Source organism: Syngnathus floridae, chromosome 2 (assembly GCF_059516105.1).
Source record: "Syngnathus floridae isolate MCC-2025c chromosome 2, RoL_Sflo_1.0, whole genome shotgun sequence".
Lineage (NCBI taxonomy): Eukaryota > Metazoa > Chordata > Actinopteri > Syngnathiformes > Syngnathidae > Syngnathus > Syngnathus floridae.
Window position 1 is genome coordinate 8,151,396 of NC_142414.1, and position 23,839 is coordinate 8,175,234.

General features: G+C 43.8%; 4 protein-coding genes across 7 annotated transcripts in view; 2 read left to right on the plus strand and 2 right to left on the minus strand.

Moving 5' to 3' along the window:
- Nucleotides 1–6,342, minus strand: part of LOC148401525 (nck-associated protein 5-like) — a 62,814-nt gene extending 56,472 nt beyond the window's left edge. Inside the window, exons 1-2 of the mRNA XM_088369192.1 lie at nt 6,123–6,342; nt 2,505–2,595 (exon numbers count right to left, since the gene is read on the minus strand). Coding sequence (XP_088225318.1) covers nt 2,505–2,595; nt 6,123–6,220 — 189 coding nt within the window. The 5' untranslated portion in view covers nt 6,221–6,342. The remainder of the gene's footprint in view (nt 1–2,504; nt 2,596–6,122) is intronic.
- A 2,849-nt stretch (nt 6,343–9,191) lies between these two features.
- LOC148401526 (oxysterol-binding protein-related protein 11-like) lies at nt 9,192–15,114 on the minus strand. 4 transcript variants are annotated; one of them, XM_088369754.1, is made up of 14 exons: nt 14,910–15,038; nt 14,652–14,820; nt 14,334–14,402; nt 14,082–14,257; nt 13,773–13,852; nt 13,516–13,701; nt 13,163–13,361; nt 12,253–12,398; nt 12,041–12,181; nt 11,239–11,701; nt 10,984–11,170; nt 10,734–10,916; nt 9,907–10,060; nt 9,192–9,835 (listed from the first exon to the last, which is right to left on the minus strand). In XM_088369754.1, the coding sequence occupies exons 2-14, from the start codon at nt 14,765–14,767 to the stop codon at nt 9,779–9,781; spliced, it is 2,157 nt and encodes a 718-aa protein (XP_088225880.1). In that variant the 5' UTR covers nt 14,768–14,820; nt 14,910–15,038; the 3' UTR covers nt 9,192–9,778. The 4 variants fall into 4 exon arrangements, with proteins under 4 accessions (XP_088225880.1, XP_088225882.1, XP_088225881.1 ...); XM_088369756.1 differs by lacking the exon at nt 14,910–15,038 and adding an exon at nt 14,503–14,576 and having other exon boundaries at nt 14,652–14,695; XM_088369755.1 differs by lacking the exon at nt 14,652–14,820 and having other exon boundaries at nt 14,959–15,114.
- Nucleotides 15,115–15,630: 516 nt separating this feature from the next.
- On the plus strand, nt 15,631–18,517 carry LOC148401527 (glycerol-3-phosphate dehydrogenase 1-like protein). The gene is made up of 8 exons (XM_088369774.1): nt 15,631–15,787; nt 16,701–16,878; nt 17,032–17,172; nt 17,241–17,379; nt 17,461–17,573; nt 17,645–17,878; nt 18,089–18,195; nt 18,277–18,517. Exons 1-8 carry the CDS (start codon nt 15,747–15,749, stop codon nt 18,371–18,373), a joined length of 1,050 nt encoding a protein of 349 aa, XP_088225900.1. The 5' UTR covers nt 15,631–15,746; the 3' UTR covers nt 18,374–18,517.
- A 145-nt stretch (nt 18,518–18,662) lies between these two features.
- fam171b (family with sequence similarity 171 member B) lies at nt 18,663–23,463 on the plus strand. Its single transcript, XM_088369752.1, has 8 exons — nt 18,663–19,530; nt 19,832–20,065; nt 20,155–20,247; nt 20,323–20,472; nt 20,542–20,712; nt 20,785–20,898; nt 21,124–21,238; nt 21,321–23,463. The coding sequence occupies exons 1-8, from the start codon at nt 19,308–19,310 to the stop codon at nt 22,564–22,566; spliced, it is 2,346 nt and encodes a 781-aa protein (XP_088225878.1). The 5' UTR covers nt 18,663–19,307; the 3' UTR covers nt 22,567–23,463.
- Nucleotides 23,464–23,839: the final 376 nt, after the last annotated feature.

A 23,839-nucleotide genomic window follows, 5' to 3' on the forward strand; every position in this document is an offset into this window, starting at 1 on the left:
ACTTCCTCCCAGCAGGGTGAGGTTAACACCCAATGTAAACACTGGGCGGATATAACGTGAAATTGATATGAGCAAAAAAAAAAAAAAAATCCAAACAAACTCAATGATGTCACATCAAATTCCTCCAAAATAAGACAACAACTTGAGTTTATACTTTTTTATCTACGTACGCACGATAGCTACGGAAAATGTCATTCGGAGCTGATCTTCATTCTGATTGGTCCATTAACTTTATTTTTAACATTAAAGGTTAACCGTAATTATCGTTCCTTCGAATTAAATCGTAGACACGGAAAGCGAAAATTTAAAAGACTCTCAAGGTGTGTGACTTTTTTACGACGCGTCATTAGTGAGGCGCGACACGCAACCTGTGACACGGGTCAGAGAGTTTGGTGCCAGGCAGAGAAGTAGCTACGAGTGTATGTGCCAAGCCGGGGGGAAAAAAACCAGGTCAGTCAGAAAACTCGGCTGTGAGCCCAATCCAAATGTAAGCGATTGTAATCACCTGCAATCCGCGCTCAAACAAACGTTACGTTCACATGAGGGTTGTAAGCGGTCCAATAAAAGCACAGGCCGGTGACTGGCAAGCTGGGAAAACATGTCAAAAAACGACGTGACAGTTATTAAAGCAATTTTACAAGCAAACAGAGCAGGGGGAGGGAAGGGGGGGGGGGTGACTCTAGAGTCGGATCAGCCCAGTAATATTTTTGTGCGAGATGACTTCTATAATGTGTCATATGGAGTTCAGGCGACCCCCCCCCCCCCCCCTCTTAGCCTCTTGTTATCCGTTATCTCTCTATCTCTCTCTCTATGACAGAGTGAGCGAGGATGTGGAGCGTTTTAGCTTTGGGCTGATGCCTTTTTTTTTTTTTTTTTTTATTAAATGATTAAGGGAAATGTCAGCATTAGTTGTAATGCTGACAAAAATCCATCCATCCACATGGATTAGATCTTTTTACCATTTGGATCATGATGTGATCCCCCCCCCCCCCCCCGTGAATATGATGGTCCAGTCCACTCTATCTCATCCTTACATTTATTGTCATTCCACATGAAGATGGAAAAAGTGAAATGAGCTCATTTTCACGATTTCAATCACAACGATTGCAAATCTAATTAAGACGGATGTGTGTGCGCATGCGCGCGTAATTTGTGTGTAGTTTGTGTGCATGACTGTGTGGATGCTACAAAGATTTTTTTTTTAAACTGGACCCCAAACCATGTTTAATTCAAAACCCAGCAGAAAATTCCCAAACCGTATCTCACCTCCACAGAACTTTTGGCCAACTGAGCCATTTCCATCCACACTTGACCGCCCCGGGGCGGCACACGTTGCCAGTGACCTAGTTTCAATCTCACCGTGCACATCGCCGCGTAACGCCAAGCTTCTCCACTCCACCACAGGCGGACGCTCGGTGATAAAAATAAATAGCGGCGTGGAATCAACCCAGCAACACTGCTCTTATGTAATCATGACAGTGGCCCAGTTACTGGGTCCTTCCCGAGCTACGCAATCTGATTCCGATTTCACAACGTGCCCTGCCTCCTTCCTGTCATAAGGAGGGAACCGGCATGATGATCACACAACAATGAAATGCTGACTCAGCCTCCACACCTTCTACAAATCCTTAAAAAGTTACTAGATGCTTAGAAATGTGTGAAGCGGAAATAAATCCACTGACACGACAAGGCAAAGTGGTGGTTCCCATTTCCTGTGTATGCACATGTGAGTGGGCGGAGCTACGTTGTGCATACCCGGGGGGGGGGGGGGGGGGGGGAGGGGGAGGGGGGGTTGGAAATGTGACACAAGGCAGCGCATGACTACGCTTGACATTTTAAAGAGGCACTTGCAAACCGATTCACCTTCAGTTAACCTCCGGCTACAATCATTTTCCACCCCTGATAACGGCCCGTCAATCACTCTGGTGTTTCGTTTTTTTTGTGTGTGCGGACGCTGACATACCATGCGAGGCTTTTAATGAGTGACGGATTGCGTGTGATCTCCCGACGGCAGTGAACGCACCGCTGTCTCTTTAAATCACAGCACACATATCTGTGTTATGTACATATGGAGCATCTAGTTCAATTAATTAAAAAAAATATTCATCAGAGAAGCTGTATTAATGATTGTGGATCGCTACAGATTTGTTTTACTCGTAAAACAGTTTTTGCTCAGACCAACCAATCATCAGACACATAAATATTGATTATGCCAAGAGACAATCAAAATATGACGCAATTGCCGACCTGGTTTAAATGACATGTGAAATGGCATGGTTGAAATCTGATTGGACAAGCAAATCCAACCTCCTCCTTTTAAAGCAGAAATATTACAAAATAAAGTTCACAGAATGAACGTTCATGTAAGAAATAGAAATTAAGGTTTGCCAGGCCTGACGACCCCACACAGGAAGTGAAAAATGATCTTTTTCCCAGAGGCATATTTGCATGATCACTGTTGACCCACTGTCACAAGAAGAGTGATTTTTTTTTCATGTTCTTACCGTGGGGCCGAGGGACAATCTCTTTACGTTCCTCTCCGCATAGCTGCTCAAGTTTCTTCCGTCCGGCGCTGTTTCAATCACCTGCGACGCTCTGCGGGGAGGAAAAGGGGCGGAGAGAGTCAGCACCTTGCGTCCGGCAACTTTTTGCTCTTTTTTTTTACCTTCCGCACAAGATCAGAGTCCAAGTTCCCTCCCTTTTTCCCAGCTTGACAAAGCTAGATCTTCCCGCCCATTCCACCCGCCCCGAGCCCTTTTGTTTTTCTAGACCTCTCCAAACAGCGCTGGGAACCAGTTGGACCTGGCTGAGGCCACGGCCGAAGATAAACACTTCACTTTATGCACACTACTCCTGTACAAAGAGACCATAGTGGCGAAAAGAGAAGTCACTGCACTTCCTCGCTGGAGGTCAAAGGTCGGCCGACGGATGCCCTGAGGTCAGAGGCCTTTAAAACACAACCTGGACTTAGCTTAGCAAATAATAATACCTGCTAGTTGAATTCATACGAGGATCATCGGAAGCATTTAGAAATTGATGTCATGTCGCATGAGTGCACTTGTCAAAAATCCTCCCACATCAACGTGACGCGTCCCGTTTGGCGATCGACGCGAAGCCTCGGTACGTTTGACCTCCCGCGCCGCGTTTTCGAGCCCGCTGCCCCATTTCTAAACGACCGCGGGGCAGTTGAGTGGAGAGGGAAGCCGACTAATCAGTGAACAGGATGTGAAACGCGTTAACGTCTCGCTACACGTCTCGTCGTAATTATAGTGCGGGTTTAATGCTTGGATTTCATGTCGATGAAATAGCCTGGGGGGAGGGGGGGGGTCATGGGAAATCGAGATCAAAAGGTGTCAGCACCGCACCTGATTGCACTGACCTGACGCCGAGAGCATGGTAACGTTTTCATCGGGTCGCCGGGAGGAGATTGCGGACGGAGCGGAAGTGATAAGTAAACACATTCATGTGGCCGCCCAGATAAGCGAGCTGATAAAAAAAACACAAAAAAAAAAACACTCACTCAATTGGAGTGCGTTCGCAACCACTTTCCAGATAATATATTTGACGTCTATTACCGTCATTGGGAGTGAATGAGTTCATTTAAAAATATTTCTTTTAGTAGGGCTTACTGGTTCTGTACTACTCCGGACTGACCCCCCCCCCTCCCCTCCCTTTGTGATTTGCTGTGATTTACACCTAAAGCAATTACAGCTACGTTGAAGCGTCTGGGCGCGGCGGCGGCGCTGACCTCCGCGGAGCGACACGCGTCGCCGCCCGCAGCGTGCGCAGCCCCCCAGCCGGCCATCCGAAAGGAGGCAATCAAAGGAGGCCAGGAGGACGCTGACATCTGGGAGTCTTTGTGCTGGAAGCCTAATTAGATACCAGGATGAGGGGCGGTAGTTTTGGTGTCAGCGTGCATGCGTGCGTGTGTTAAAGGTCGCATGAGGGCTCTCTCTCTCTTTTTTTTTTTTCTTTTTTAACATCTGCTGCAGGAACAAGGCGGGCGGGCGGGCGGGGGGTAGAGCCCCAGACAGCTTCAACACAACCAGGAGGATAATGTGAGGGAATAACAGCTTAATGAGAACACTTAGGCCCCATTGAGAACTGGCTTCTCCCAAACACGAGTCCATGAATATTGATCGGCATGGCTCTTTTGTCAGCTATTCATTTTCACGCTTTTTTGTCATTTGATGTGAGATACAGTCGATACTATTGCGCCTTCTGTCGGAGTCACGAAAGGAAACATGTTGAAAAGCTTCTCGAGTGTTTGGATAGCTGTTTCCTCGGCCGGCCTTCGTGGAGATTACATACGTGTTTAAATGACCATCTGGGGTGGAACCATAATGGTGCAAAGTTTGAAATTAGCAGAGTTTTTTTTGGAGAGGAGGCCATACAGTGGTCGATTGGGGGGGGTAATTAAATTCAGAAGAGGATTAATTATATCCGTCAAGTCCTCTGACTGTTTTATCTCACATCGTGAATGACTGCTACGATTATCTATTGGACTTTTTCAATTTGGGGGGTGAGCCAATTACTTTCCATTCATTGAGTGTGTGACATGCGGAGAGCGAGATCCATCTGCAGAAGCACAGATGGTCGGCGCTGATGAGATGTTTCGGGTCCCTCTGCTGGCCGACCCGTACGAACCCGCTGGACGTGGGATTATGGATGTCGATGGGATAAAGCGGTTTGTTTTTATGATTTTCCGCGAGCAAACCGATGGTTATGCTGGATGCTGGCTTTGCGTTTTGACGATGAGGCGTTTATCGCAGGCAGGCAACTATAATTACGTTTTAGTAGGTAAGAAGTGTGTGTGAAAGGCGGGCTTCGCTGGACTGGAACTAATGAGGTTGATGAGCTAACGATTTGGTTCGGTTTCTACCGGTGGTCACATGTCATTTTGTGGTTCGGCTTTCCAGAGTTACTGGAAAAGGCTGCGAGATTCACATTCTTTCTTTGCGCATCATTATGAATATCTTGATTATTCATGTGAGTGTGTCATAAAATAACACACAGTGAGGTTGTATTAAAACTGATAAAATTTGAAAAGTAACAATTTTGTATTTTGTTTTGGAGTCAGAGATACAGCAACATTTGAACAACTTTGAAACTAAGAAGCCAATAATGGTACAGGCAAGAAAATAACCATTCAAGGTCACATGGGTGAGGTCATGTCTGTGCATAATGACACAGTTCATAAAAAAAAAATTTAAAAAAAAATAAAGGAAATATGCGCAATATTGACGGGAACAGGGGGACCTGACAGAACAAGCAAAATAAGACAACACCGATAGAAAATAAATAAAATAACAAATTAAATAAATAAATGACTACCATAGAGAAAATAAAATAAATTAAATAAAGAAAGAAAAATTTAAATACATAAATAAATAAAATCAAATAAATAAATAAATAAATAAATAAATCAAATAAAACAAAAATAAATAAATAAAAAATAAATAAAATTAAATAAAATATACTGGACTATTGTGATCCTTTTTTTTATTTCATTCACCAGCACCATGACTAGCTATTGGACTTGTCTGTCTGGATGACATTAATATCTCAATATTTGGTTACGCCTAACCTACAATGTACTTAATCGGCACCCCAGGCCCAACTCAGATGACTGACTGAACCGGTTCTCTGAACAAAAAAAAAAATCATTCAAAGAAACACAAATCATCTGCAAACAAGAACGATACAGATGAGGCTTTGAAAGGAGAAGAAGGTGCGAGAAAAGGAATAATTAAAACCCAGTCTATAACATGACTATGCCCAACTTCAGGTACAAAAAAAAAAAATACTGCCAGGGCCCAATTCTTTCCCCTCCAACTTCTAGTTGGCATGTGAGCATCAAGTGAAGGTAAAAGAAAAACTCTCAGATTGCTGCTGATTGCTGGAGAACTTAACTCAATGCAAATCTGCTAGCTGCACAAAAGACGAACCAAAAAAAATCGGATTTCATATTTTGTATTTTAAGATTGGATGTGCACTTATTTGTCATTGCGTTCATTCAAACTTTAACCCAAAGAATGTTTACATTGCACGGGACATCTAAAGCATTAAAAATATATTTATTTGCATGCACAGAAGGCAAACTAGTTGGAACGCAAGCTTACCGTGCAGCAGCAGCCTGGTTAGAAACCGGCATCTTGCCTTCGGAGGTACTTCGACGGCATGATGAGGTGGAATTTCCTTTGATGGCAGCTGAAAACATGCTGCTGCAAATTCTCCAGGAAGTGTTGCAGGGGCTGTGGGCCGCCAGGCTTGTCTGCAGCAACACCCCACAAGACTTGTAAATACACAGCGGGAGGCGGGCTGGGGCTAAAGCGGGCAGGCGGGCGGACCAAAAGTGAGGCGAAGTTGCTCATGACATCAGCTGTTGACAACTCGCTGGTTATTAGCGCCAACTTTTTTTTTTTTTTTTTGAAACAAACATACAAACGCATTACTATGCATGGAATTCCTTGCGTGCAGGATAATGTGTTTTTCTTTGCGATATTAGTTTTCCTTTCGGGGAGTGTCGTGTGTTTACATAGTCTAGGAGCTGCTGAGCTGTTTTCCTGACTCACATGGCTGCTGCTCTGCTGTTACATTCCTCAAGTGTGTCGGCTTGGCAGTCGAAGCGCGTCTGTCCTGCCTTGCCTTCTCATTTAAATGGACGCACATGACTCGCAGCTTTACTGCCAAGTCGATGTCTTCGCTTTGCGCCGGCCGGCTGGAGCTTTTTTTTTTTTCATTGGCTTCTCTGCAGGGCTCCCACATTCCTCTTTGCCATCCACCCAACAAATCTCAGCCCGAATGTTATATTTGGTGTCTTTTAACTTCTCCGAGGATGCATATTAAGTTGCAATCAAATTGCATGTTTGGTAGTTGTTCCTGGATGACAAAAGCCTCGCTGGATCTCAGCTGCCCACTTGCTTGACTTGCGCAACCGCAGCAAACAAACGAGCCCGTCTTTTGGTGCATTCCTTTCCGATTCTCTTTTTGCATTCTTGCCCCCGAAGTTCGCAGCGCATTGTAACAATATTAAGTCAGTGAATTAGCAGCAGCCCAAAAGGTCATTTTTGGAACAACAGCTAAATAATACGCTCAGTGTCTCGGCTAGCTTAGCCAATGCAAGCAAACAATCCAACTAAATGTCAGAATTTAATCGGATAATAAACCTAATAAGAATGACTGCAATATTGTTTACTACTGTAAGAGACAAGCAACAATATTGACCTTTCAACTTTGGGATTTACTGCCAGCTTCATTTTGTGGTTTCACGATTTTTGTAACTACTTTGCTAACAGAGAGCAGAAACATTCAATTTGTGCCATAAGTAATGTTGAAGTTGTTTTGTTGCAAAATGTTTGACTTCTCGAGGAAGTCCGCTTTATCTGAAGATGTGCACGAGGTCATCTGGTCAGGAAACACAAATCTTCACGCCATCTTAAATCACAAGTTGCTTTCTGTTTCCGCTCACACTCGCAACTTGATGTTAGGGTGAGACACAACTCAGCGATTTGGCTTTGGGGAACTTCTCTTTAAATAAGTCTGGTCAGTTTTGCTACTTAGATCGCATCCCACTTGAATGTACAAAGTGGCAATTTTTTTAACAATTATATTGAATTTTAATTATTTAAATTTTAATTAATTTATAATTATATTAAAATAATCTATGAAAATATATTTTATTTTAATTATATTATAATTATCTTAGGTTTTTTTTATTCCCGAGTGAGTAGGGATTTTTTTTTCACCTCTTTCCACTCTGATTCATACACCCATAGGCACAACATATAATTTAAAACTGTTCATAAACAATAACAAAATTTCCTTACATCCGTATGTCTCCAGTTTTATTTTTTAATGACGTAGAATGGAGATGTGGTTCATATGTGGGCCGAGACTGGCTGGCGACCGGTTCTGGGTGTAGTCATTTTTTTTTTTTTTTTTTTACCCCAAAGTCAACTGATGCTGAGTAGGCTGCAAACATGCTAAGTATAGAAAAGGGATGAATTGATGGATGTACACATGGCCATTATATTGAAATGTTTTATGATGCCGTGTTGGTGCTTAAAGGCAACTGCAGTCTGCCCACTGACAGGAAGAATTTTTTTGCCGATGTCAGCCACTTTCAGAGAAAAACTCAAGCTGAGAAGATTTACTATCGATGCATTAGGATGGAAAGCAAGAAAAAAAGAGCTCTTTGCAGTCTGACATATATTATCGCAATGAATCAACGATGGTGTTTCATCTGCAAGCGAAGAGGATTTCATATCTTTTTAAGTGTCAAATGAGACTCGACTCAATTTTTAGCGCTTGTCGGCTTCATTCAATTGAGTTACGATCGATGATTTCCTGTGACGGTGTTCATGTGTCCACCCAATCGTCTATTGAGGACTCCACAAATCCGAGACTTCAGTTCAGTGAGCAATATTCTTATGTCCATTTTGTGTATCTTCTACCTGATCTATTTGCCTTCAGAAGCTGGGTTGAGTTATCTACAATACTTCGTGTGAGGTTTCACACCCCTTCGCAGGGTGCAGTAAATCTAAAGACGTGAGCCGTGCGGTCTGGCTCAGGGGCGGCCCACATGTGAAGAAAAGAAAACAACTGTGGAGGCCTGTGGGAAGAGCTTTGGATGAAGCACTCAGATAAATGGAGATGCAGATGTGATAGGCTACTGTGAATTGAACCTGATTTAATCATATAATTAATAAAGCACGTTCAAATTAAATGGGAAAGGTACAGAAGAAAATCCAAATGTGACTGGCGAAGTCAATATGAATTATTTTGCATTAAGATGTGAAAGTTCAGCACAGTGTTGCTCGACCTGCCTCAAATTTGCCCCATAACACAACAAATAATAAATAATAATGGTAATGTAATAGTTATACACGAAGACGTGCCAATAAGCTTGCGTATTGGCTTTTGTTTGGCATTTTCTCAAAGCGGTACAGTATTAATATGAAGATGGCGCCCCCTTGTGGCAACATAAAGAACGCAGACCCGCTTTCACTATAGTACTATTTGGGTAACGTTTTCACATTAAAGTATGTGCTGCTATTGCTAGTATAAAAAACAAGAAAAAAAACACAATTGTCAAAACTTGATTTGAACGTATATAAATAGCAATAACTACATTAGGGTCTTTTTTTCCTGGGATCAGGTAACTGTTTTGAAATAAGTGCAATAGCGTGTTTAAAGAAAATCGTTTTTATTTCATTACAAAACAAGCACAACTGCTTAAAAACCTTTAATATGTTATATAAAGTGTTTGTAATGCAGATGCAGGAGGTGCAGCATGCATTTACATTGAACTTCTTTCATCCCACTGCAACACAACAAAGGAGATAAAATAATCGGGAGGAGCGGGGCATTCCGTCAGAGTCGATGCATATTCGTAATCAGTGAAAATCTGGTCGCTCCTCCCCCATCGGGGCTATTTAAGGCTATCGAATATCTGTACAAGGTTTTATTGACATGAGATCATATACAGTGAAACGATATCATTATATCTGACACGAGAGCTGCACAACTCCTTGAATGATTACACAGCCTTCTTTTGATGACGCGGTACCGTTCAAATCTCAATAACAAATTAATACCTGAATGTGAAAGAGTCAATTAAGATTGTAAAGCCAGCTCTGGTATTGGATAGTGTTATATAGTGCAAGAGGTGGGTGTACACTGTGGCTATATGCTCAGAAGAAAAAGCTCATACGTGTCCATCCGTTTTTGAGTGCGGGCCGGCTTGCTCCCAGTCCTCAGGCAAATTGAGATAAAACTAGGATTTGACGGTGGAGGTTTTGGAAAGTAGTTTGTGATAAATCCAACCGTCACCCTGGCGAGGAAAAAAGGAGTTTGAATACATTCTGCATGGAGATGTTGCACGTCGAGTTAGGTTTGGCTTACCTCCCTGTCGAAGTAGCGGGTCCTCCAGGAGGTTTCTGTCTCCGCCCGGTGTCTCTCCTCTGAGCGTTGCCTCTCCTCCAGGATCCGCTTGTGCTCGGTGGCTTTGTCGATATCTTTCTGCCGCAGGGCCTCGGTAACGTGCTGCCACAAGCGCCTAAAACAAATGTAAACATTAAAAGTTGGAGCTGAACATCATGTTCCGGCATGATATTGTTGCATACCAGACAACGCCCGTCTGTTTTGAATGTTTGTAAAGGTATCGACGCAGCTCTCGTTAGTAATTACGCAGCCCCTTCACAGCATTTGGTGTTTTGCATTTCGTTTTACATCCTGTATGTTTGACATGAATTGTTCTGCACATAAATAAAGCCAGTTGCGTTTGAATGTGCTCTATCAAGATATTTAGAATGAAAAGGAGCAATAGAGTCATGCAAGGCAAACAGATATATGGTGAAGAAGACTAATATTTTTATTTATTTTATATTAGTTTATTTATTTATTTGTATTTATTTATTTATTATTTCATTAATTTATTTTTATTTCTTAATTTATTAATTTATTTTTATTTATTCATTTATTTTTTTAACCAGGAAAGTCCCACTGAGATTAAAAACCTCTTTCACAAGGGAGTTCTGGCCAAGAAACAGCAAAAGATACATTTACACAGCTTAATAAAATTGACATTAGCATTAAAAAAAAAAAAATGGTTGCAATTTGATCTCATTTTGGACTTAAAGTTGGTCAATGAAACAAGCTAAAAAAACCTGGAAAATTTTTAAAATTTCAACAAAATAAATGCGACCAAATGTGTAAAATGGAAAAAATACCTGGATTCGGTCGGTCCTTGCTTCTCGATGGGCCGGACCCACTTCCTGGTTACAGGCAGTTTGGTGACGTCGACCGCCCGAGTCTCGCCGTTGGTGTAAGCGAACTCCAGAGCGCCGTTCCACTCCCCCTGAATGCGGCACGCCACCACATTGGTCGGGTTGTGTTTCACCTCTGCCGTTACTCTACATTTCGGAAAACAAAAGGTGTCACCTTCCTGTTCTCCACTTCAAAGTAAACCGCCATCCTTACTTGTGCAATTTTCCACCATAAAAGGGTTTGGTTTGAAAAGTGATGACTGCGGCGTAGCCCGTTTTGGCGCAAGTGATGTTAACTTTGCCCCCGAGTTCCACCCAAGGGACGGTGAGAATGGAGCGTGCATATGCGCATGGCAACGTGAAGGTGTATTCTTCATCATGTTCCAGTAAAGTCAGGCAACCTAACAAAAAAAAAACATTAGGGTGTTACACATTTGAGTTCATGTGAGGCAAAAATAGAGCTGCTAACCTTCGCCGATCATGGAGACGCCAATGGACATGCCCATGAACTTGCTCTTAGTCCACACGTGAGTATTTACACACATGCGCCTCTCCTGGCATTCTGCATAAAACCCAGACACGGGGGGATGGTGGGATACTTGCTCAGCCACAAAGCGCACTTGGTAGAAATCTTGGGAGGGGGCGGGGTCAGTGCTTTCTGGCGAGGGCTCGGCCGACGAGGCCTCCGCTGTTTTGGGGACTTTCCAGGAGCAGTGGAAGGTCTCGCCGATGATGGGGTTGTAGGGCTTCTTGGCGATGGCGCCCTTGCGGCCCTCGTGGAAGGAGGTGAGGTAGTACTCCACGAAGCGGACCATGCGTTCCTCGGGGGTGTCGCCGTCCGTGATGGCCACAAAGAGTTCGGGGTGCGACATGAAGTCGGCGTACATCTCCAGTAGAGAACGCTTCTCCAGGATGAAGGTGGGAAGAACAACCTGAAGCAGGACGACGGAAGATTAAAATGGAGAAAAGGTATTTTTCGTGCTAGTTAGCTAACTATCTGCCTCGGTAATGATTTTATAGTTTTTAGTCGAGCAAAAGGTTGTTGGGCCAACACTGTCCGCATCAACATTGTGGGTCATGTGAGTCAGCTCAGAGCCAACTTCTGACGCTGCATAAACATTTCTCGATTCAAATCCGATTCAGAGATGTACTTTTGTTTGATTTAGTAAAGTTTTGTTTTGTTTTAAAGCAGCTGTGTACGGTGTGGAAAAAAAAAAAAAAAAAGAATCTGATTTTTTTTTCTCTCTCTCAACACATGGAACTCGACCTACCCGTGTGAGGTCCATGCCCAGCTTCAACTGCGAGAGCAGGTGTAGGATGACACTGCGCTCCTCCTCCACAGCACACAGGTCCTCCTCTTTGTCCGTGAACGAGTCGGCCACCTCATCCTGAGCGTCGATGTCTTCTTGCTCCTGAAAGACAATAAGGAATGAAGATACGTCTTCGACCCGAGCCCACCATTGAAATCTCCCTGTTGTCTTACCCCAGAGAAGCTGCAGGACTCTGGGCTGCTGAGCTCCAGCCCTCCCTCCTGCAGCAGGTCCTCTCCTGCTGTGAAGCTACCCAAGGAATTGCTGCCATTCTTCAAGATGTCGGGCAGCTTGGGCTCCAGCCACTCAATGGTGGATCCTGCCATGTGCAGGAGGTGCAGAGCAGTGGGTTCACAGCCACTCATCAATGTCCCCACCCCTCCCTCCCTCCCAGCCCCCCACCCTGACACTCACAAACACACGTAAGGCCAAAAAGGTGGCCCGCACAACAAGAACCCGAGCGGTGCTGGGCAAACGTCTCGAGTTCAAACGCAACCGGAGCCTCGGATCGGACGCTACTTGCCCCGCCGAGAGGAAACACGTTCATCCTTTGATCGGTTGGGGACCGCCGGTGCGGCATCTTTTTATGCAAGCTTAGGGGTGGGCCGATCCCATTCAAATTCACCTCGCCTGTTGCCGGGCAACTTAATCTGATTGGCTGTTGCCGTCGGGGCCGGCTGATGAAATATGCATCGGGTAATGAGATCTGCTTCAGAAAAGCGGGACATGAGCTGACTGTTTTTGCCCTTTCGAACGATTTGGAACAGAGAGTGAACGTTGACGTTAAAGATGATTCGGACATACGTGCTACTGTACGTGTGCGACGCTTTGAAATTGTCATTAAAAGTGCAGCATCGCATTGATATCGTCACGACCCGAGGTCCGATTACTCTTGAAACAGGTGGCAATAATGAGTACAGCTCCCTATCAATAATGCAAAATGATTCCACTGTTTGTCTCGTTTGGAGAGAGACCTGTTGTTCCCTACGAGCACTTGTGGGCCTTCTCATTCGCACAAATTCTGTTTCCCATTCATCACAATTTGAATACATGTAAAAGAAAGGAAACAAAGCGCCCGCCCACCTGCCATGGATCCTGTCTGCCTGGCCACCTGCTGCAGGTTCAGAATATGCAAGCAATCGTTGAGGCAGGTCATGGTAGCCATGGAGGTCGCCTTGAGCATAAGAAGATCCTGGTCCAAAGCGGACAGACCAGGAGCTGCGGGGAGGCCTTCTATTCCTTGGATTAGGTCTCGGTGCTGGCCTTGAGCTTGGGTCATCATCTAAAGAGGCGAGTGTGTGGTTAAAGGTTACAAAATGTCAATAAAATCTTCAAGACATCTCTTCACATTTGCAAAGTTACTCATTGGTGGAATTAGATGGAACAGTAATGGAGATTTCTGTCATCAGTGTGGAGTCAAGGGCTTCATTATTTACTTCTCTGGCTTCTATAAGGTGATCAGGTAGCAGGGACCGCTTGCTGGAATACAGTGAGGAGCCCTTGTGTATTTGCCAGTTGAATAAGGAGGAGGGGTTCTGGCTAGGTCTCCGCATAGACATAGGTGAGCTACTGCTGCCTTGAGACACCATGGAGTAGCTGCGTGACTTGGGTGGAGGATTGCTCTGAGCACAAAAGTCACACAAAGTTGGATTCAAGAAATTATATTTGCCACCTGTTGCAAAACCAGTCTTACCTTTCCCATGGCCTCAGTGTGATGCTGCGTGCAGAGTTGAAGTCTGCTCACCCAGTGTTGTCTTTCTTTGGCGTCGGTGGCTGAGAATTATGCATGAATTAAAAGAAATAATAAATACATGGTTGGGAGTATTTTAGCAGAGAACAGAAAACACTATTATCAGGACAACTTTAATCTTAACATCAATTATCACACAATTTTAAATAATCTGGCGTTAGTCTTGATCAGGAAAGGGCAAAATTATCTATATGCATGGCCTAGAAATAAAAAAAAATCAGAACGAGGACTGAGTAAGGTGTTCAAACACACCCCTGAGCTTGTACTGCTCTCCACTGATAGCGTTGACAGTGAACGTGTGCGAGTCCTCATCACTGGGGGAGATGACCGCCCCGGCCAAGGGCAGCATACCACGGGGCTTCTGAGGTCGGGATTGCTCGTTGACAAAGTACTCCAGCAAACCTGCCTCGTTGTTCAGGACAAAGAACCTGGGGAAGAATCGAAAACATGTCCAACTCTGGAAATGGCGATGACAATTTATGCATGTTAAGTAGGTCACATCACCTGTACTGCCAACCTGTCACCAAGTTGGTGTACTTCATCAAGTAGCCATTGATATTCTCCATGTGGTCACTAGCATCCGATGGTAATCATGAAAAAGGAGAAACAGAAGATAAAAATCATTGGGATGGAGCACACAGCCACAAACACACAAAGTGGCTCTTTCGATTGCCTCGTAAATTCGTCTGGTCAAAAAGTAAAGAAGCCAAACAAGTCACTTGCTAGTCGTCGTTCTTGCCACCACTCCTGAATGTAATAAACACACAATACGATCGGATTCAGTAACTAGCTGGATAGCGTCACCAAACTAGAAGTACTCGCCTGTACTGCCAGCTTTTTGCACTCGCTCTTCCCGAGCTTGGAGTCCTATTCTGGGGGAATACATCCAATTTGCTTTCGTTGTCCGTAATTCGTATTGCTGTGGTTTCCCCTTGCATAGTCACTGGCAACACCACCACCTTTAGCTTAGCCGCAGTCTGCTGGACTTAAGCTAACCCGTCCAAAACAAGACAACGTGATTAAAGAAGACGACGTTTCTTTAAAATGTAGAGTGACGTTCAAAATCCTTTTCGTACCGACCATACAACTTATAGAAACCCATTTGTCGAGTTGTTATTTTAAATAAAACCTGATAAAACATGTCCAGCCAGCTTGACAGTCTTCCTGGTGGCTCAACCGGAAACGCATCACGTGATTCGTCATCGGGCATTTCAAGCAAATGCGTGTTTTCTGGATTCATATTTGAAGGCAAAATATGAATTTTAAGCAAGCAAAATTTTATTCAACATATATCCTCGTGCCATCCGGAAAGAACATTGTGTGCTATTTCTACTTGACCCAATTTAGATAAAACTGTTTCAATGTGCACTAAAAACAAAATAAAGTACTGACGTCTGTGAGTTAAAGAGCTTTAATTCGAATTAACCTTATTTGTAAATAAAGGTAAACTAAATACATTAAATACAAATAAACAACTAAACAAACAAACAAACAAATAAATAAATAAATAAATAAATAAATAAATAAATAAATAAATAAATAATGTTACACAGCAAATATTTCCGTTATGATGTCAGACAAACATAATACACTTAAGTATAAATTTATACTGTATTATTCAATTATATTATTAAATATAATGCAAGTGAATGATTATAATATTATTTATATATAAATAAATAATAATAGTATATAGCGGTACAGAAAACGGATAGTGCATGTGATATTCGCACGATAACGTTCATGTACGAAATAAAGTGCCAGTTTATAAATTCGTAAAATTATTTGTTTCAGGAAATGAAAAAAAAAAGGCTCCATACGTTAGTGCCATCCAGTTCAATCATGGGGCGTATAAGGAAGTTAGATGCGGAAGATTAAAGTACGGTGCAGGGTTGAAAAAGTACGACCTGGATCAAAATGCCCGGGACCAAAGTCTGCATCTTGGGATCCGGAAACTGGTACATTTAATAGGTTTTTAAGAAGCGTGTCTCACAGTGTTGTTTCCTTTTTTGTTTCGCGCAGTCTGTACGTGTAATGTCGGGTTGCAATGTATTTTTTTGTAGTTGTCGTAAATTTGGGATTAGATCATCTGTCCCATCGGACAAAAAAAAAAAAAAAAAAAAAAAAAAACGCCGCCAAAACGATTAGAATGCTCATGTAGTCTGTTTAACTCTTTACAAGAATCGTGGTCGAACTTTTAAGGGCGAGATTTTCTCTCCAACTTTGTGCCACCATAATCGACCGCATTTACGACGCAAAACCCGCATAGGTCGAAAAAAGGCGTGAAATATATGAGACGCGTGTCGTAAACACGAAACAACGTAACTCGAGACCGTAAACCGAGTACACCCTATAATAAAAATCAGTGGCCGAGGTGTTCGATAATCAAAAAGCAAGTCAGTGGTTTTATTTTTAGGGATACATTTAAAATTAGAAGCATGATATGGTTTAGGTGCAGTTAGAATTTGCGACTATTCAAGTACAGTTTAAGAAAATCAAAACCTAAATAACTATTCAATTAAAATGTTTTATAGCTACATGAAAGATAAAACAACTAATTATTCATTTAAAATGTATGCTAGCTATATTAAATTTGAATAAAATGGTACCCAAACTACATTACTGGATTAATTTAAAAAGGTCTGCAAGACACTTAAACGTGAGTTCTATTTTCCTCCGCGTAGGTGCCACAAGAGGGCGCCCGCGAATCACTACTGATGCTGTAAATTACCTTTGTTTTTGTATCAAAATTCAGTTGTATATATAACAAACCTGCGTTTTAACATCTTCCTGTATGTATTTTCATTCTTTGTTTATTGACTGTCCTGAGGGTTCATCCAAGTCCACTTTTTGTTTTGATTTGTTTTATAGGGGCTCTTCAATTGCCAAAATAATTGGATGGAATGTCAGATCATCAAACCGGTTCGACCCAATCGTGAACATGTGGGTTTACGAAGAAATGGTCAATGGGAAAAAGCTGACCGAGATCATCAACACAGAGCATGAAAATGTCAAATATTTGCCTGGTCACAAGCTGCCCAAGAACGTGGTAATTGTCCAGTATAAGGGATTGATTATGAAATTCATTTTGACAATTTATTCCAAATCTTCTATTTTTCTGAGCCAATCAGAGCTCTCTGAAGATCTCTATAATACTGTAAAAGATCACATGACCTCACTTTGTCGCCGATGTTCTGACCAGGTGGCTGTTCCAGATGTCGCAGAGGCCGTCAAAGGAGCAAAATTGCTCGTTTTTGTCACCCCTCACCAATTTGTCCACTCGCTCTGTGACAAGATCAAGTCCCACGTTGTGGACGGCGCCATCGGCATTTCACTCATCAAAGTGAGAGCTCCGTTACGATGGGAAAACAAAACAAAACTTGCTTCATTGTGGCAATGAACTGCCTTTAGGGTATCGACGAGGGTCCGGACGGACTGCGGCTCATCTCGGACATCATCAGGAAAGAACTGGAAATTGAGGTCAGCGTCCTGATGGGGGCCAATATTGCCAGCGAGGTGGCAGATGAGAAGTTCTGTGAAACCACCATTGGTGTGACACTCTTTTTAACGGATCATCTCATCTTGGTTCCTGTTGTTACTTGACATAATTATTCCGTACTATTTCCAAAAGGTTCTACAAATGAGGCCAATGGACTTCTCTTTAAAGAGCTTCTTCAGACCCCCAACTTTCGCATCACTGTGGTGCAGGACAGTGACACAGTGGAGTTGTGTGGAGCGCTGAAGGTAAATGATTAGTGTGAAATCGACCCAAAAGGTCAGAAAGGGGAACAAATGGAGTCCGTATGCATCCGTAGAACATCGTGGCTCTCGGCGCCGGATTCTGCGACGGCCTCGGATTCGGGGACAACACCAAGGCGGCGGTGATCCGGTTGGGTTTGATGGAGATGGTCGCCTTTGCCAAGTTGTTCTGCAGGGGCCAAGTGAGTTCCGACACCTTCTTGGAGAGCTGCGGCGTGGCCGACCTCATCACCACCTGCTACGGTGGACGAAACCGCAAAGTTGCAGAAGCTTTCGTCAGAACTTCCAAGGTAATTTAGAAGCTTGCAGTAAACACTGAATTAATGGATGGATTTAAAAAATGTAAAAATAAAAAAAAGGAATTTCTTTTAAATTTATTTATTTTATTATTATCATTATTATTATCATTTATTAATGGACAAATTTAAAAAATGTAAAAATTAAAAAGAATGAAAAAAGAATTTATTACACATCATATTAAAAAATGTCTTCTTCATTAGTCCATCGCAGAGCTGGAAACTGAAATGCTCGGTGGACAAAAACTGCAAGGTCCGCAAGCCTCGGCTGAGATTTACAAAATTCTACAGAAGAAGGACATGGTCACCATGTAAGTCAATTAACTGCATGGCCCAAACGCTAAATTGTTAAGAATGATTCATTTTTATGAATAATTCTTTTCCTGCTTTAGGTTTCCACTCTTTGTGTCCATATACCAGATCTGCTATGAAGGCAAAGAGGTGAAGCAGTTCATCACCTGCCTTCAGAAACACCCAGAGCACATGTGAAAATGACAACAGTACATTGGAATGTGCCTTCTGTAGAAATTTAGGACAACAAGAGTTTGACAACATTCATGAGCTGGAAACTAATTTCAATTTGATAAACAAGAACTTTTTTTAAACAATGTACAATTAAAGAGTTACTTTTTATGTTATTATCAATCATTTCAGCCATTTTTGTATATTGCTGCATAGAGCCCTTCCCAGCTGACTTGGCAAGAGGTGAGCTACACCCTGGTTGCCAGACGATTGCGTAATATTTTGTAATAGGTTGCCAGACATTCACACGCAGAGTCTGCAATTATTTTAGCATGCAAGGTATGCAGGAGAAAATTCACACTTATACAAACCGATAAATTGTTAACTGTGAGACGATTTTGCAAGCCCCTTATATAATAAATGAAATCAAATTCAATATAATCTCAGATTAATTGCACTTAAATTTCAAAATTAATCTAAAATTTTGGGTCAAACACAAAATAAATGTAGAATTGTCTCCTCGTCACCGCTTGCAAAGAATATAAACTGAACTGCACAAAAAGACCAATGACGTCAGAGCTTTCCCCCTGCAAAGACAAGCGAATTAGCAAGACGTCTTACTCGGCTGCTACCGTTTCTTTTCTATATTTCCTGCAACGTAGCTTCTTTCCCCCGCCACCCTGTTTTTTCTCAATATCACAAGATGATATACGATGTGAAAAGTGGTCATCAATAATAGGACTTGAACGTAGAATTATTGTAACATTGGCCGCGTTGTAGTGAGAGCTCTTTTATAAACAAACGATCTCTTATACTGCACACGCCCAGCCTCAGCACCAACAGCGCATCCTCCTAGCGCACTTGCTTCTCGACAAGCTGAAGGCCAAGCCCACGACGCACCCCGTATTTTGGCCGCGTTCACCTGGCTTTAACGGGCCGTTATGTCTGTACATGTTAAGCCATGCCCGATGCCAAGCCCCGCCTGATTCCATCTCCGCGGCCGCTTTTGCTGCTGCTCTTTACACACTCCTCCTTGCTCCTGGTTTCTTCTGATGCGCCAGTGGGAGCCGTGGATGAGGGCGGCGGCGGCGGCGGTGGCGGCCTCCCCCCCTCCTTGCCCGGGGACAATGGCCAGAACGCCACCAACACGCCGATGTTTCTCGGGATCCCCGCTCAAACCGAAGGTGAAGATCTGAGCTGCTTATTATTATCCACACGGTGACGTAATCGCATATCTTCACGTCTTTTTTTAAATTACTGCTGCTACGATGTTTAGGGTACGCCTGGAGTGCTTCTGCATTAAGTGATGGATAAACCTAAAATAAAATCTTTTCTTGGCTATAATCAGATCAGGTGATTATGTTGAGGCAGCACACTGCAAACCCGCGATGCTCAGCAGATATGGAAGTGTGTGTCAGCAAAAAAATCTGTTGTGATCTGGAGGGGCCATCCTCTTGGGAATTAATTCTTCTTTATGAATTTTAGAGCCCCGGTTTGCCCTAAAGGTTCTGGTGAGAGACATGGTGACCCGCCAGCTCTTGCCAGGAGCCTCGGTTGGGATTTACGTCAACCACAACTTGAGCAGCTCCACCTGGACAGGGGAAGAAGGTGAAGCTCTCCTATGGGTGCCGTACAGCCCCGGGCTGAGTCTGACCCTGGTGGCCACCATGGAAGGTTACATCCCAAGCCCGCAGCCTTGGATCACGAGCAGGAGACCCAGTGAGCCTTTTTTTTTTTAGATTTTGTGTAAATGTCACTAGTTTATTAAAAAAAACAGAGCTGAGGATGGACACATTGTGTCATTGCAGTCTTCTCTGCTGTGACGTTGCTGCTGCTTCCTCAGAGGCAAGGCAACATCTGGCTTTTTGAAGACACAGTGCTCATCACAGCTAAGTTGCCTGGTATGTGGCGTCACATTTTTAACCATCACAACATAAATGGAGATTTATTTTCTCCATCCTGTCTGATTATTACAGACAGCGCCTCTCAACCAAAGATAAAGTTTGCCAAGAACCTGCTCACACTCCCCGACAAGAACATGTCATCGTTGACGGCTTACCTGACTGTGACGCACTCGGGGAAGGAGTGCGTCAACTGCACTCCGGGCATCGTTGCCAACGCATCAGGTAATATTCTCATTATTATTACATGCACCAATAAATATTTGATTTCATTTTTGATGCTTGTTTGCGCAGTTTTTCGAAGCGTCGGCTTGAAGCCGGCGGCAGCGGTTAGTGTCCACGTCTACGCGGGAGATGAGGAGCTCCGGGTTCAAGGGCCCGTCCAGTTGAGCGTGCCTCTGGGGAGCGCCACCCGCCTCCGCGTCTCTGACACCATGCCGGCTTGGGCCTTTAACCTCCAGACAGGTAGGGGCCCGGTCATAAAGCGGGGAGGGACAAAGTACGACACGTTCCTGGAATGAACGACTCTACTTGAAGGTGCCTGGGAGAATCGAGGTGTGGGAATCGTGCAGGCAGTTGATCAGGAGCTGCTTTGGACGTACACCGCTTCTCACCTGGGTTACTGGATGGCTGCCCCCTTTCCTTCCAATGGTGAATTTCATCTCATCTCATCGTCGGTCTTTATAATTTAATTTAATTTAATTTAATTTAATTTTATTTTATTTTGTTTTATTTTATTTATTTATGTATTTATTTATTTATTTATTTATTTATTTATTTATTTATTTGTTTATTTATTTATTTAAAATGGATTTATTTATTCATTTATTTATTTTCTGATGAAAAAAAAAAACCTTTTCGGTCTTTATGTGTCAGATCACGGAAGCTCCTTGGAGTTCTTTTCCTATCATCCGCTCCTAACGGTGGGAATACTGGCAGGAACTCTGGTGGTCGTGATCGGATTTCTGACTTTGCTCTTGTGTCAATGCGGGTACGAAACATCTCCTGTTTTGTTCTATATGGTAAGCGTGTGTATTTCTGACAATAATCAAATTCAAATGTTTCTCCGCAAGTTCCCAACGAGAGCCCAGGGGGAGACGAGCTCGTTTCTCCAAACTGGCCGTGGTGAAAAAAGACCAAACCACCTCCATGCACATGGAGGAGGGTCTGCTCTTGCACTCGGGGGAGAACATCCTGACTTCCCGCAACGTCCAGTGCGACATCCTATCCACCCCGAGGCACAAAGCCAACTACAACATCTACGTGGAGGACCCGGCGGGTCAAGCCACGGCTCCTCTCTACGAGAATTTATCCGCCGATCGTATCAAAGTGCGCTCCCACTACATCAACAACGAGGAGGTATCTCGACTTATGGAGCGGATGGAGCAGAACCGCGGCAACATCAACGTCGACGGCTTCTTCCCTGACAAACTGCTTCATATCTACAACCATCCGGTGGCTATCATTCAGGCGCCGGATATTTTCGGCAACCAAGAATCGCAGAAGTCCGCCACGTTCCCCCGCAACGGAAACGACCCGGAAGCGCCGAGTAAAGACAGCTACACGCAGACGCTGGGCAAAGTCCAAAGCGGCCAACAGCAAAGCAATCAAGATGAGCCGCAGCCTCTGGAAACTCCTCCCCCGAGCCAAGGGCCCGCCGCCGTGTGGGCCCGCTACAGTAACCTCCTGGAGTCGTCCGTCTCGGTACCGGGTACGCTCAACGAGGCGGCGGGGATGGAAGGCTTCGGCGGCGAGCTTCAAGGGATCTCGGAACGCACGCTGCTGGAACTGACCCGGGGCAAGTCTTCGGGTTCCCACCCCCGGGCTTGGTTCGTCTCCCTGGACGGGAAACCGGCCGCTCAGGTTCGCCACTCCATCATCGAGCTCCAGAGCCGCCACCGCCCTCCCAGCAGCAACGACACCAGCCTGGACTCCGGGGTGGACATGAACGAGCCTCAGCACAATATCCGGGAGGCGCGGCGGGAACGGATGTCCATCCGGGGTTCCTCGCTCCCGCAGCGGGGCAGAAGCGGCAGATACGGTGAAGAACCAGATCTGAGCAGCAGCGAGAGCGGCACCACGGCTACCGGTACTCCCGAGGACCACTCCCTCAGGAACATCCTGGACGGAAGCAGCAGCACCATTCCCAACATCCCCGAGGAGCAAGACGGCATGGACACCTCCAGCACTCAGGACGACAGTGAGCAAAGAGAGACCCCGCCTCCGCGCCGCCTGAGGAAAGGCAAGGAGAAGAGCAAATCGGAGAAGAGAAACACCAAGCACGTCCGGGAGGCCCGACCCGCGGCCAAACGAAAATAAAACCGGTGAAGATATTCTAAAGATCACCAGCAAGATTCCTCTAATCCAAGCACTGAGGGTGCCTTCTTCACGCTGGTGAGTCTGCAGGACGGACACAATGTAGTGCACTTATCCTCGCCATTGAAGCCCCGCCCACAGCAGCCACATACTGCCCCGCCCCCTCCCCCGCCCAAAGAATATGTAACTGAGGTGGTTTTGCGTTCATTAAATTTGAAAACCTCAACTGCCATTTTTAAAATGCATGCAAAATAGGTTCCCTTTATTATTGTGGAGCGAAACTTAGTTACGTAGTTTACCAGTGTAAGCGTTATTCGTTTTTCCACCTCATCACAGCAACGTGATCTTTTCACCGTTTCACGTTTCTTGCTAAAAATAACATTCGGTGCCTTGGAGAAGCGCTTCTTTATTTATTGTGTAAATAACCACACATGCCAAATCCAGAAAGAGCCGCAGCAGAATTGATGTTTTAAAACTGAGCAGTTTTTGCCAAATGTTGTCTTCCGTGATGGATTCAGGCTTGGTTTTTGGTCGCCATTTTGTGTGTAAATACTTGGCTTCTGTTTTTGTGACTGTGATGTTGCTGCTTGTGCAGTTTTCTTCTTCTACAATGAATTGATTATTAAAGAAATGAGTAGAAAATTCATTTTTGTTCTTTTCAAATGTAGCAATGAGCACTTGATGAGTCAGCGGGCTTGTAACATTTTCTTCACGTTGTATTTAAATTAGCTGAATGTATTTGAATCTCGTTGTCAGTCATATATTTCTTTGCGACGATTGTGTATTTTTCTTTCATGCTCTTAATTATTAAACACATTTGCTTGACATCTTTGGCTGAGTCGTTATCGTAAAGACTTCGAAGAATAAATCTGTGATATTAATCCTTATCATATGTCAACATTTTGGGAATCTTGACTTTTAATCCCTCCCACCTTCAAGAAATGAAAAATAAAAATCTTCTCAATAATACTGTTGCAGCTTTAAACTCCAAAGTTAAAGATGACACGTGACTCGCTCCTTAAAATTACATAAACTGAAATCACCTCGTGGGTTCAAATCCGGGCTCTGTCTTTCCTGTGTAGGTTCTGAGTTGGGTACAAAAATAACACTCGACCACAAGAGGGCACTGTTTGCCATTGTAAATAAGGTACGTGTACAATTCTCTCTCTCTCTCTATTTCTATTAGCCGAAATAACGATTGATTTCAAAACATGATTGTGAGACAAAACAAACAAACAAACAAACAAAAAGTCAACTTCAATCCTTAAACCCCATC

What these genes read in the sequence shown, in the direction of transcription:
- LOC148401526 (XM_088369754.1), bottom strand. Translation starts at nt 14,767, where the DNA reads ATGCAAGGGGAAACCACAGCAATACGAATTACGGACAACGAAAGCAAA. An exon ending in AGAGCAGTACAAGCTCAGGG is followed by an intron (nt 13,853 to 14,081) that starts GTGTGTTTGAAC and finishes CATAATTCTCAG; the next exon opens with CCACCGACGCCAAAGAAAGA. An exon ending in ACCTTATAGAAGCCAGAGAA is followed by an intron (nt 13,362 to 13,515) that starts GTAAATAATGAA and finishes TCGCCTCTTTAG; the next exon opens with ATGATGACCCAAGCTCAAGG.
- LOC148401527 (XM_088369774.1), top strand. Translation starts at nt 15,747, where the DNA reads ATGCCCGGGACCAAAGTCTGCATCTTGGGATCCGGAAACTG. An exon ending in ACAAGCTGCCCAAGAACGTG is followed by an intron (nt 16,879 to 17,031) that starts GTAATTGTCCAG and finishes TGTTCTGACCAG; the next exon opens with GTGGCTGTTCCAGATGTCGC. An exon ending in AAGAAGGACATGGTCACCAT is followed by an intron (nt 18,196 to 18,276) that starts GTAAGTCAATTA and finishes TTCCTGCTTTAG; the next exon opens with GTTTCCACTCTTTGTGTCCA.
- fam171b (XM_088369752.1), top strand. Translation starts at nt 19,308, where the DNA reads ATGCCCGATGCCAAGCCCCGCCTGATTCCATCTCCGCGGCCGCTTTTG. An exon ending in GATCCCCGCTCAAACCGAAG is followed by an intron (nt 19,531 to 19,831) that starts GTGAAGATCTGA and finishes TATGAATTTTAG; the next exon opens with AGCCCCGGTTTGCCCTAAAG. An exon ending in TGCCCCCTTTCCTTCCAATG is followed by an intron (nt 20,899 to 21,123) that starts GTGAATTTCATC and finishes TTTATGTGTCAG; the next exon opens with ATCACGGAAGCTCCTTGGAG.